Source organism: Manduca sexta, chromosome 10, assembly GCF_014839805.1.
Source record: "Manduca sexta isolate Smith_Timp_Sample1 chromosome 10, JHU_Msex_v1.0, whole genome shotgun sequence".
Lineage (NCBI taxonomy): Eukaryota > Metazoa > Arthropoda > Insecta > Lepidoptera > Sphingidae > Manduca > Manduca sexta.
In genome coordinates, this window is record NC_051124.1 from 6,681,248 (window position 1) to 6,694,715 (window position 13,468).

General features: G+C 37.2%; 1 protein-coding gene across 2 annotated transcripts in view; it reads left to right on the forward strand.

The window, feature by feature from the left end:
• The window catches only part of LOC115455874, a 124,538-nt gene that overhangs the window by 53,011 nt on the left and 58,059 nt on the right, over positions 1–13,468 (forward strand). Inside the window, exons 1-2 of one of the 2 annotated variants that reach the window (XM_030184637.2) lie at positions 3,085–3,451; positions 11,227–11,624. The exons of the other annotated variant lie outside the window; for it this stretch is intronic. Of the exons in view, the coding sequence (XP_030040497.2) occupies positions 11,328–11,624 (297 nt within the window). The 5' untranslated portion in view covers positions 3,085–3,451; positions 11,227–11,327. Of the gene's footprint in view, positions 1–3,084; positions 3,452–11,226; positions 11,625–13,468 lie in introns of those variants that run through there. 2 annotated transcript variants of the gene reach the window in all.

A 13,468-nucleotide genomic window follows, 5' to 3' on the forward strand; every position in this document is an offset into this window, starting at 1 on the left:
GTGCACCCTTAATGGTTAAAGCTACGCAGAAATCATGTATGACGGAATTGTTCTCCTTAAAATTATGTAAAAAATATCCCACGACAGCATATGTCTATCTTTTATGGTTGACTCAGAATAACACGTGTAACTCCCGATAGCTTAGCAGTTCGAAGCTTTCTCATTATATTTGTCTACTCTTACGTTTATAACACTCTCAGTCATCCCTAATTTAAATAGTTAACATTATTAAATATTAACACCAAAACACAAACTTGAAACACCAAAGTTATACATGAAATAGGTACGCTAATAATAAGCCATCACGCGTGAATACTGAATCATGCTATAAGCTTCCTTCGTTTTCACCAGGATCCCATCATCAGACCCTGACCGGACAATCGGACCACCTGCATACCACCATACATTAAAAAACATCCCGACAAATTGAGCACCTCCTCCATTTTTGAAGTCCGAAATTCACGCGGGCGAAGCTGCGAGCGGAAGCTAGTTAGTAATAAAATAGAGCCAATATTTTAAAAAAAGTAATTTAAGTCTCTTATGATTATGCTCGCATAAATAATTGTCATAATTCAAAAACAACATACTATTCTGAACGAAACACAACATTTATTTTTCTTGTTCTGGCTTACCTTGTCCCTTGTCGTGTCAGGATCCGAATAGATTTCTCCTAATATAAACAAACGTAATGGTTAATTTACTTACGACGTATCATCATTAAACAATAATTGTTAGAAAATTTATGAGTGTTCGATAAAAATCCATGAGTCGTAACGACCATACCTTTTAAAGAAAGCATGTTTAGATCTCACTTGTTTAGTACTTTGTAATCTTGAGCACAAAGAGACCTTCTAAATGGCCGAGGTAAACAGTAACGGTAAAACGAATATTAACTTGAAACGTCTTGATGTTTTATTACATAATTGATCCAGTGAATGCTTAATTTGTTAATGGAGCCAGTTCATCCTATCCTCCTTAATAATGGCGAAACGTCTAACGGTATCACAGTACATTTCGTTGATTGATGAATGTTTCATCGAGGACGGCAACAGATTTGTGTCTGCTTTCATCAAAGTCCCACTGATGGGTACGTGGGTGTTCGGGTGTTCGCATGTCAAGTCACGTCTTCCATACGGCTCAGCGGATAACATAATATTATCATTCGATGCCATGTGTTTGTTCAAAACTAAAATATGAAGTTTTTATAGACGCCAAAATATGTGACGTACGTGATAAATTAGTTGTGGAGTTGTTTAAACAAGCAGTTTGGTTTAAGATTTGAGATGAGTCTTAAAAACTACGTTCAAATCAATTGTTTGTTTTATACGAGATACAATTGCTACTGTATCGGCGATAGTAAATGTGAGGCATCGCCGATCGCCCCTCCCAGTTCTGCTTTCTACACGCGCGATTTCACTGACGGCGTTTGAGACGACGTTGCCGCGACTTGCTTTTTGTGCCGACACACGCGAGTTTTCGCAAATACCTGCTATCTTACCACCTGTTCTCATGTTACGTACGCGGTGATGCGTTTGCGCAACGCAAGCCAATTGCAGACAACGATTTGTACAACCTTACGATCGAAAACTCTTGATTAATACTTCATGTTTAATAATTTAATTCGCATTCCAAAATTATGAACAAACTTTAGCATGCATTTGATTATGCAATAGTCAGTAGTATCAATGTACTAGATAAGGTAATAAATTGTGCGGCGTGCACAATAGGATTCCTGGGGTGTTTGGAGCGAACGCGCCACCGCTATCAACCTCGGCGAGGCTTTCTTTGCGCCGTGGTGACTCATATCTGACTCACAATTCAGATCTGATTCACGCTAAACCACGTCTCAGTTGTCTTATGCCTTATTTTGAGATATTAAAGAACTTAAATCATATGATAAAAATGACTCAAATAAAAAGAAAACCATCAAGCTAAATGCGCTGTAAAAGGTAAAATTTCATTAATTTGTCATTGAGTGTTACGTGACTTATGCGCTAATAACTTTTGTGTTTAATTATATTTTACCTTATTTATTATAGTTATAATATTATAATCAAAATAAACTTATAAAACATTAATAAATTAAAGCTCTACGTCGCTGAGTGTTTTATCTCTACATAAATAATATTGAACTCACACGTGCTTTTGGTGCCAGATTTATGAATAGCAAAAAAAAATTTGGTGAAAAAATGTTCCTTTAAACAGCCACACATGTTTTATGCACACAGCGGAACCTTTAAAGTATAACAAACACTTTGAGTACACACAAAAATGAAGGACGGCCGGACCGGCACACGTGTCCGCAAACATTTTTGGATTGTATTTGTCCAAAAGTCAGGTCGTAATCTCACTGTTTGTTTATGTTCTGCTAATGCCTTTATCTTATTGTTGGAAATGAATAAATTTTAGTGAATTTTGGACTGCACAGGGCCTATTTGTTCAGAATTGTTGCGTGGGCGGTTGATGCGTCAATGACCCGCGAAACTTGCGGATCCGCATTCAGCAGGTAGCATAACTGTTCAGGAGTGATTTAACAATTGAACTGTCTCATTGTTTGATCAATAATATGTGGTTCACATACGTAATCATCACTTTTAAAAAAAAATACTTTAAAATTTTCTATGACTCTAATGTTACCTGTTTTGTAACACAGACGCCTCCACTTCAAGCAGTCGATCACACGGACTCATAACTGATTATTTTTTTAAAGATTGTTTGCTGTTAAGTGGGTTACAATTCGAGCAGAATAGTATTCCTCGGAAGGCTTGTCATTTACAACTAGTTCTGTGACCTCGCTCACGCATTCCCGCGCCTGCACCTAACTGTACTTTCCCGTTGACTTAATGCCGACTTTGGACAGAACTTGATCTTAGGCAAGTGTACATTATAGCGCTGTGATGGCGATCGGCTGTTGCAATTTAATTATATTTTGTATATGCGAAGCGAGGCGGGCGTTGCGTAGATCTCAACGGACAAGCCGAAGCCGTAGCCTCTGGGCCCGCGTGCCGCGCATTCCATCCGAGTTCCGCCGAGGACGGCCGAAGCGGCCCGAGCGTGCTCCGGCCGTGCTGTTGACTGCGGCCGACTTCACACCGGAGTATGCGCGAGCGCGGCGAGAACGTCTCGTTTGTCTGCACACGCTATCTGTCAACAAACTTCTCCTCCGTCGAAAATAGCTGGTGACTTTACAGTGATCCTTTTCGATATTGACTGGTTTATTGTGTGGTGTGAGATCTCTGCCCGAACTGTCAAACCTTGAGTTGTTAGTTCGACGTTGACTGTGAAAGAACCGTGTTATTTTTTCTTTTGGATCGCGTGCAACGCCTGCGGTGAGGTGGAAGCCGTGGACGTGTGTGAGTGACTGTTCCGTCTACCTACATGGAAAGTAGCCCTTGATGATCCTAGTGCTCCACCGACATCCACCGGTTTCTGTGATGACTTGTCAATCACGGTAAATAGATCTCTAAGTGTGTTATTTTGTGTTATACGAGCGGGTGATGACTCTGTAGCCTCAATATTCTAAGTACCGAATGTTCCGTTAACTTAAAATACTTTTTAATTCATTAACTATGTTTTTATTATTTGTATCAAGATGAATCATAAGATCTCATAGAGCGTATGAAAATTTCAACTAACAAACATGCGATTACAGAAGCTCAGTTATCATAAAAAATTGATTAATTTATAAGGTTACAAATATAGTCAATACTATTCTCTTACTTAAGATCGAAAGAACAAAAGAGATCTCAATATGAACACATATAGCAAATTGTAGTTTATTTAAAATATTTAACACAAAAACCGTTTTTTAATGTCATAATTACCATAATCTTCAGCTTTCCATATAAGAGCACCTACTACAAAAGTAGGTGGAGAATATATTATGCCAGATCGATAAGTCATCGCAAATACAATTTAAACGGGCATAACAGACAGGTTTGGCTCGATGCAAGAAAAAATCTCCAACGGAAATATTTGCCATCACGCTGTTTCGGATCCATGTTTAAACCTGTACTCTCGAATAAAACGTAAACGAATATTTAGGGAGCAACTTGTACACGAGCGACTGCAAAGTTCTAAACCAATGCCAACCTGTTTTTGTTCCCCGTGTTCATGTTAATTTCGAAGCCAGTCAGTAACATTATCACGTGCCGTAGTTGTAATGATGCATTAGATAGTTGTGTTTCTAATTGCTTCTTCCTGGGGTTCTCGCCTGATGAGAGACATAGTCCTGAACGTCATTAATGTTAATAGTTACTTGTTTGTAACCAGTCGTTGATTTCTATCCCTAGCGTAAACATCCGTGACGGCCTGCAGGGCTTGTTTGGCCACTAGAGGCGCTTTCTATTCCCGGATAGCACTGGACACGGTGGCGAAATACCCGATTGTAGCTTTATTACTTAGCACTTGTGCTCTTTACTTTCCGTTTCTTTTTCTCTATACATGTGTCATGTCTGTTCAAGTTCGACACAAACTGTTTTGTCACGTTACTACACCTTCGTCATTCTAAACATCTTTGCTAATATTACACACTCATTATATAACACTTTTTTTCTGTTATCATTGTCTAAATACGTTTCTATCTTTACATTTTGAAACAACGCTATTCTTTTTCGCTTTAAACATGTTGCGATATTGCGTTAATTGGTATAAACCTACTTGACATTATATTACTCAATATCGTTCATTTAGTTCTATATATTGTGTACATCACATATTTCTTGAAGAATAATAAACATGAAATAAATACTTATACCGACTTTTAAAATGGCTCTGTAGAGATAAAAGTTAGGTCTGCACAGTGATTTTTCATTTGATTTTAAGGTTAAACGTATATGAGTGGAATGAAATTTAAATTTAGGTCGTGTCTAGTAATATGTGGTCTAGTAAATAGGGTTAGTGTGATAGGGCTTCGCAAGTGCACGTGTGTGGGCGCGAACGCCTTGATGCACTGTCGTTCCTATTCACGCACCTACATTATCATTCATTGTCAGAATAAATGGGATTACCGTCTGTAAATTCTATTAAAATCACGACAAGTATCACAGTGATTGAAAGTGAAACCACTTAATTATCTTATACATAATATATTTGTAATGAAAGAGACAAATTACATCAATGTGGTGATTTAAATACAATCAACCAATTAATTTCACATCGTGTAATGGAACGTAATAATATTGCTAACTACTCAGCCGTCTAAACTTTCTCCATCAATTTTAATATTAACAATGCGATAAGGGCAACGTAATTACTTTTTTCATTTTGTTCGTCTAAAGAGGTCTAAAGCCTGTAAGTTTGTTAACTTTTCACAAAGTACAGTTCAGAAATGAATTAGATCATCACTCTTTTTGTGACGATTGATCTTAGTCAAGTTTGAATGACTTTAATAAGTTTTTGCATGTTGTTTGTCATTGACCTACAATGATTTCTCTAATTAACACAGAGGCTGTTGAATTTACTCGTAGGTACTAATTTGCAACAGAAGCTAACTTTAATTAAATGCCCAATTAATTAATTTCTGTATTCTGTTACGTTATCTTTGTACTTGATGTCTGTATATTCGGAGTTAATAAAAAAATGTGTAAAAACTATTTTGTTTATTGCTTCAAAGTAAAACTAGTTTTTTTAGAAATTAGTTTTTTGCTTTACTCTAGGAGAAAAGTATGAAAAAATAATTTCATATCACGTAGGCGTCTTCTAACAAACGACTCAGGGATTTAAAGGCGATTTATGATTTAGCATGTTTCCTACAATATAATTGGCTACATCAATGTTCATTTGTTAAATTAGTTGTATAAAACTCTGCCACAATTATATTACTCTGCTTTATTCACGTCATTAAGCTAATAGGCACTTAATGGTCAGGTAGCGTATCTTGTCAAACTGAGGTTTTTGCGTTCCTCGTGTTGGAATTCTTAGAAATATTCTAATCATTGCTTTAGTCGTCAATCAAAGGGGATTTCGTGTTTTTGTAACTACGGTATTATCTGTAGGTATTAGATTGACGTACTTTTTGCCATTTTAGCATAATTATAAAAGAACGTTAAATTAATTCCTTATTAAAATGAATATTTTGCAAAACAATATACATATAGAGATAATCATCATAATTGTTTAAAAACTGTCCCGATTTCCGACACGGGTGTAAGTGGGCGAAGTTAATGATGCAAGATAAGATATAATTGGTCTTAGTAATTATCAAATTTCACGCATCTCTTGCTATTTATCTGAGAACAAATAATGTCATCGTTTTATCATCAAGTTGCTACAAAAGATCGCTTTTTAGGTGCATTGAAATTATATGTTAAATGTTATGGGAGTTTTTTATAATTTAATTTGAACAACAAACATTTTAATTTCCGATGCATCAGGTTTTTGGCTGGATCGGAAGTATAAAATATATACAAAGCGGAAATAGAGTTTATAATAAAATAGTAAGAATTTTTATTGTTCTCGAATAGCAATTAAAATAATTGATGCATTTATCCTATATAAAAAGCTTGTTATTAAATCTGCTATAAAGATCGCAAACATTACCGTCTTATTATTAAATTTTTGCATTTTTGAGCATAGATACAACGTAACTTTACTGAGTTTATGGGTATACGTACAATAGGCATTCTTTTTAAATAATTATTTGACAATCCTACAACTCATAAAAGTCTAAAAGAGTTTCAAATAAAAACCGGAAAATACACGCGAACGACGTCGCTACCAACAACTAGTTAATTACGTACGAAACAGGAAGGCGACTATAGTTAATTTTACGCCAAACAAGAATGTCCATAAAGCCTTGTATGGTAGGAACTATCTAATCTAACAAGTATAAAATATTTGCGCGACCTACAAGATGCCGTCCTACCGTTATAAATAGGTATGCTCGGCTCTGACCTGGAGAAAGCACTGTGTTTTAGTCAATTGGAGATAAGTGAAGATGTTAAAATGCACGATATACCTTGACCTGGTGATTGAGGTAAAACGGAGGTCACGGGTTCTGTGAAATTTATTTTGGTTACTTTACATTGATGTACGGAATATTTATTGGCCATTATAATGCATTAGTGGTATAGCAATGTCTGTTCTCATCTCAGCCTTGATTTATTTCATGTATTTACTTGATATTGCTTACAAACGCCTCCGTTAAAGACCTTTCTCAGAATTCCCAATGAATACTTCTCTGGGATAATAAGTTGCCACGTGTAATCCGGGCGTGGTATATTTTTGTATCAAATTTCATACAAATCCGTTCCGATCAGCCGTAAGCAGATTCAGAATTGCCTTCTAAGAAACATCCGAAAGTCTTCACAAACTTTTGCATTTATAATATTAATAAGTTTTTACCTGACATAGATTTTTATCAGATCCACAACATGCAAACACTTGTAATCTTTTACACACCAATAAACCATTACATCAGTGTAAAGAATGCGTTTATTGTATAGAACTTACTCGTAACAAAGTATTTTATAATGATTGATCATCGAGCCCTTAATGTCTACTTCCCATACTACCTGTTGGCGAGTGGAGTGGCGACCGGGTTACGGCGCTCCCACCGGAGGGCCAACATTTAAATAACTACCATACTATGCACTAGTATTGAATAACGGACCGGCCCTTATAACGTCTTCAATTGCTCAATGAATGTAATTGCACATTCTTTTATTCAAGGAACATTCTAGATGCTCTTTGATGTTTCTGCATTTTTTTTATTTTTAATAGAAGTGTGCGGTCTGCGCTCAATTTGAAATTCATTTTAATTATTTTATTTTGCTGCGTTTGCAGAATTCCAATGATATTTTGGTTGTTATTTCTCATAATACGGCTTCAAATATTATATTAGTCAAGTTTAATTAAAAACAAACTACATATTACGTTTAATGTCCCTAATTAAATTATTCCTGTTAAACGTCAATCTTACAGTAAACTAAACTAACAATTAGAGGTATAATATAGGAATATTATAACAAAATTATTAAAAGATTTTTCCCACCAATAATTCCATTTGGAAATACTCCACTTCTCAAACTGCCAGCTGATAGGATGAAGACATTTCGAAATATGATGTGGTTAGTATACTACCATGATGTTTATTATTTTTGAATTATGTTTATGTAACTAAAGAGTAGTAATATAAACACGGTTCGGCAATCAGAAAATATGGCTGCTGCGGTTAATGTTAGTATCAAAAGGAATAGAACACTATCATTAAATAACCATAGAACGCAATGCACCATAGAAGCTTGCGTCGAAGATAACTATAAAATAAATTGGTTTTAATACTAAGACTTCTTAGATAAATATGGACCGCTTTACGCGTTGCATGTAGGCGTTAATACTTATTGTGAGTTGTGTATTAAGTTTGTCTAGAATATTTTAATATAAAGTAAGTTCAAATAAAATTGGTGGCTTTCACTCACGTCTTGTCATTAGAGGAACGATTCCGTGCCTGATGTTTTGTCGTGTTTTGGTGGCACAATTTTATTCGATGAGAACCATGCTATAATAAGAACAGTTAAATCTGCTTGTATAATAATAAAATCTTATAAATGACTTCCTTCCAATAGTGTTTTGAATGTGTGCCACAAAGGTTGTTTAGAGGAAATTTTAGCATGAGAATAGCTAGAATGTGATTCACGGTTGGTATGCGATTTTGATCAGAAATGATTTAGTTAATTGTAGATCGGTGGGTCAGTATCGATAATAGAGTTCCGTGCTGGGTCAGCGAGACGTTGCGGGCGGCGTGGGGGCTCCGAGCGTGACGTCTGCCACCCGATAGCCCATCTCACGACCGACCCACTTACACACCAAGGTTACCGGCTGACCTCCTAAACTCTGTAATATTTCCGTAACCTACACCTGTAAAATTATCGTGCAATTGTATCGATTACATAAAAACGATGTCTTTATTCGTATGTCGCCCGTTGACTGGATATTCCGACATGGCCGATGTACAAAATTCGTACATCAAACACTGACAACTTTTGACATGCGATGCTACAAAAAATGCGAAACGAATAAAGATTTATTATACCCAATGGTTCATCGATCATGTAAACAGATTTGTATTGGTCTGCTTTGAGGTACCTACTTTTTTGTCATATGCTACATTGTATGGATTTGTAATAATGATATTGTGAACAATGGTAAAGCCCGACGGTAAAAAACTAATTTGTTAGACAGTGTAACATTTGATAGATACGCGTGTTAAACATTGTTGTGCGATGTCGCCGCGTCGCGTCGCGTCGGTAATGGTTAATGAGCGGTGTAGTGGTGTAGCGAGCAGCGAGTAGCGCGGCATCAGCACGACAGATTTGTAGATAGGGCGCCAATCAGAGCGTGTGCGTACTCGTATCAGGCTTTCAGATACACAACACAACACACTTTCTAATCTTCGTCTTTGTCACTGCATTTGCTATTGGCTAACTTACCGTTTATACTACACTTTCGCCAATTGTTTCCACGCTACAATGGAATTTCACGGTTTTATTGTCTGAAAAATAACGATATATTATGCGTGGTTGCATCACAGTGACATTAAGTTCGTAGGCGACAGATATTGGCGTGATCTTGCCTCGCGGCACGGTCAGGACGGGAGCACAGCGATTGATTTGCTGTCTTGAAAGTTTACATTCAATCTAAACTGCGGTTAGTCAGACCGCTGGCCAGATTGGGTTGCCGGTTCGCTCGCATCTTGTTCTCCGCGATGAATCTGATACGAAGTATCATCGAGCCGTGAAATAGGAGAGGCTGGCGAGATGTTAAGCATATAATTTTTTGATAGTGACATGTATAATTATTTGTATTTTCGAATTACTTGTGGACATAGGGATGTGCGCGAGTGTAGTGGAAGCGGGGGGCGGTGTAGTGCAGGACCGGTCCGCGTACCGGTTTGCGTTGACGTCGCCGGCTTAGGACTAACCGTTTTATTAGCTGAGCCATGCTCCACAAACGATGCGAGCGACCGGAGTTAGCCCGTACGTAACATACCCACAAGCTTCATGTCAATTGACACCCTTCGCTCGATACAATTATATTGAGACACGAATCTATAGCGGAATGTATGAATATTTAACATTAAACCATAATGACCTCGCTTAATTCGATTAATTATAAACTATAAGTAATATGGGTCGCCCGTCCCATACTGTTTTATGTTTAAGCGCTGCCTATTCGTTTCCCACAACATATTCACAACGACTAAAAAGAAGTAAACAATGGTTTCGACACAGGTGTAAAAGTGAAAATGTGACTGACTACATTTAGTTTACGACTGAGTTAACTCAAGTCGCGTAAGTATTTTCGCAATTGTTTGTAAGTACAATGTTTATTGCCGTTTAAAACCTAAGGAAACAAGATTTTTAACCACAATCCATAATAAATTCATTGGTTTTTGGTATTTGTTTCGACTTCCGATATCTCGCATATTCTGTTATTTATTTGTGGATATTTGTGGACGTCTTGAATAATATTCATCAAAATCTGAGTGTTGAATGAAAACGAACGAAAACAATTTGTTCTTCCATTTATAAATTATACACATAAATCGAATCCACTGTTATTTTAAGTAAACATTTTCTTTGCACAAACAATGTTTAGCCAAATCTTTCTTGCCAGAGATCTTGTAAGCACGTGACAGGATTTTTCTGGAGTGTTTCTATTTTAGTTTTCAGTTATTGGCCTTGCAAGATTTTATTTCGTCGGCTGGATGGCAAGCTGCCATGACAATGTTATGAACACACTAACACTACACTGGCATGAGGCATCATTTAATAACTCACAATGCTGAATATGATACCAACAAAAAATGGATTCACTCAATTATTATCTCGGTAACTAGGTTAAAGAACCTGATAATAATCCACATAATGTGTGAAAACCAGCGTGGTTTGCTTTCGACACCCATTGTTTATATTCGCGTGCGTATATTTTTTATATGTAACCTTTACATCAGTAGTACCATGCAAATGCAACTCAATTTGCCATTTCCGTTCGTCATGGTACGCACACTGTGTGAATGAATTTCAAACAATGCCATTTCGAGAGCCACTATCGGTATGGTGACAATACCGCGATCGGTCAACGATCTAAATTATCAACACCCGAGCGCGTACGCGAGGCACGATTGTGACTGTCACTGTGATCGCATGTTTGTTAACGAGTAACGAGAGGCCACAGAGGACCGCCCGCGCTTTCGTCCATATAGAAAATAATATTTGATTGTAGGCGTTCAACGGTACGGGATATACCGAGCTACGGCACAATATGGATGTGTGTGAGAGTGGCGTGATCGCCGCTCGTGACTACCGTAGTGGGTGGCGAGTGTGATGTTCGAGTCGTTGGTGTCGCGGCTGACGTCGCCGCCGGTGTCGCGGCGGCGGCACACGGTGCACGCGGCGCGCGAGGTATGCAGCGAGCCCGAGGAGGACGCGGTGCCCGTGCAGCGACGGTCGCGCGCCGCCAAGCACCTGCTCGACAAGCGGCGCAAGGCCCGTCTCTCCTGCGCCGACCTCACCGCCGCTACCAACGCGGAGCCCGAACGCTCTTCCCGCATCGATGCGCTCAAAGCTTTCTTACCTCTGCGACAGTCCAAGTCCCTCGGTCGCCTTGATGGCCTCAAAGAGGTGAGTAACAATCAATGTATTGTAGGTACCCGTTTAAATTTAAATAAGTATGCCATAGTACTATTATTGTATTGTGGTGAGTTTGAGCAATAGCTTTTATAGAAATTACCATAAACCTATAGAAGAATGGAGGTCTGAATGGTAATAAGTAAAACACTTGCGACAGCATACAACGCCACAGTTGTGACCTTCGTTTGCGTCGCGCCCATGCGCGTGCGCTCGCGCTTGCTCTTACACCTGTTACGATCTCCCCTCCCTCTTCTGCCTCCGCGATATCCATCTTAGTTGCGCAACCGGCAACAACTAACATCACTTGACCACTTTTTAAATACTACAAAATGATCCGCCGTGGAGCGTCGCTTGTATTAAAGTGCAGTTACACACATGCAGTTGCGACATCATTGAAGGCGTTTCTATGAACTATGACATCACACCGGGTCCGATCTCAAGTAAGACAATACAAACAGTACAAGGGAACGAACATCTGACGTTCTGACGGCATGACTCAACGAATTTTTGACATGAATATCAAATCGACACAAGAGTCAAGGTGCAGTTACACGTGCAGTAAAGTTCAGTTAGATTGTATCTGTGTAGGCGTAATTTAATTTATTTACTTTATTAATTTTTAGTTGACGTCGTGAGACGTTTAGTACATAATAAATGTGGAAAAATTACGCTCTAATCCTACGCAAATATTTTGTGTATAAAAATAAACAAAACATTTTTGTAATATGAATGAAGGAGATTTAGCGTAGTAATTTATATCACGACGTTACGAGCAGAATGTCTGTCGCTGGCGTCGAAAAAAACATTAAGATATAAAAGCGGAAACTAACACTTTTTGCAATTTTAATTTCTTCTAACCTGATCTGCATCTCTTTATAAAGGTTTCGAGGTTGGTAGTTCATGGCCTACAAACATAAGAATTGAGGACAAGAAATAATAATAAAATGAATTAACGAGACGTGTTTGACACCTCTGAATGAAAACTAATCATAGAAACATTGTATGCAGACCTATTCAATTTTTAAATTGATTAATATTACGGCCTCTTTGCTGAATTAAATTAGATCGCTCTATCGAACTTCACATCTATTATTGTTTGTATAACAGATAATGTTGGTTAAGCCATTTGATACAGCTTTGAATAGCACTCTCGTTCATACAGTTTTTGTAATTTTTGGGTCAATAGGGTACGTGCACGAACTATACGTGGCTGTACAATCCATACAAGAGCCACAGAGGGGATAAAAAAGAAACATTTCAGACCTATAGTTTGTTTATACTTTTTTTAATATGGCAAAAAATATAAAATGTAATTTTCGGTATATTATTATTGATTTTTTAGATGGGAACAATTTATTTGAATGTTATTAAAGCAAACATATGAAGTTATGTTCATTGAATTTTAGTTTGTTTGTATTGAATATTAATTATTAACTACACAATGTAATTTGTAAAATACATTATGAGACATCTTTAAATGGTTTTGGAATTAATATTTATGTATGTTTTTGTAACGTTTATTATTTTTTGGCACTTTTCATATAGCCATGGGATGTAAGTAAATACATTCTTGGAAACGTAGTAGAATTTTACAACATTTGGATTTATTTATTTTTATGTGTTTGAGTATCCTGATATAGAGCAATACTTTATCAATAATAAAATGTTATTGTTCACTTCTTTTAATATAAATATTTTAGGACTATTATATTTATTGATAGAGTAAAAGATTCAGATTGCGCAACTAAGTGACAGAACTTTCGTCGAACACATTCCCTATAGTACAGTCAGTTTTATTAGTTTAAAGTTTTAAATGTGTGATCGTAATTCCTACG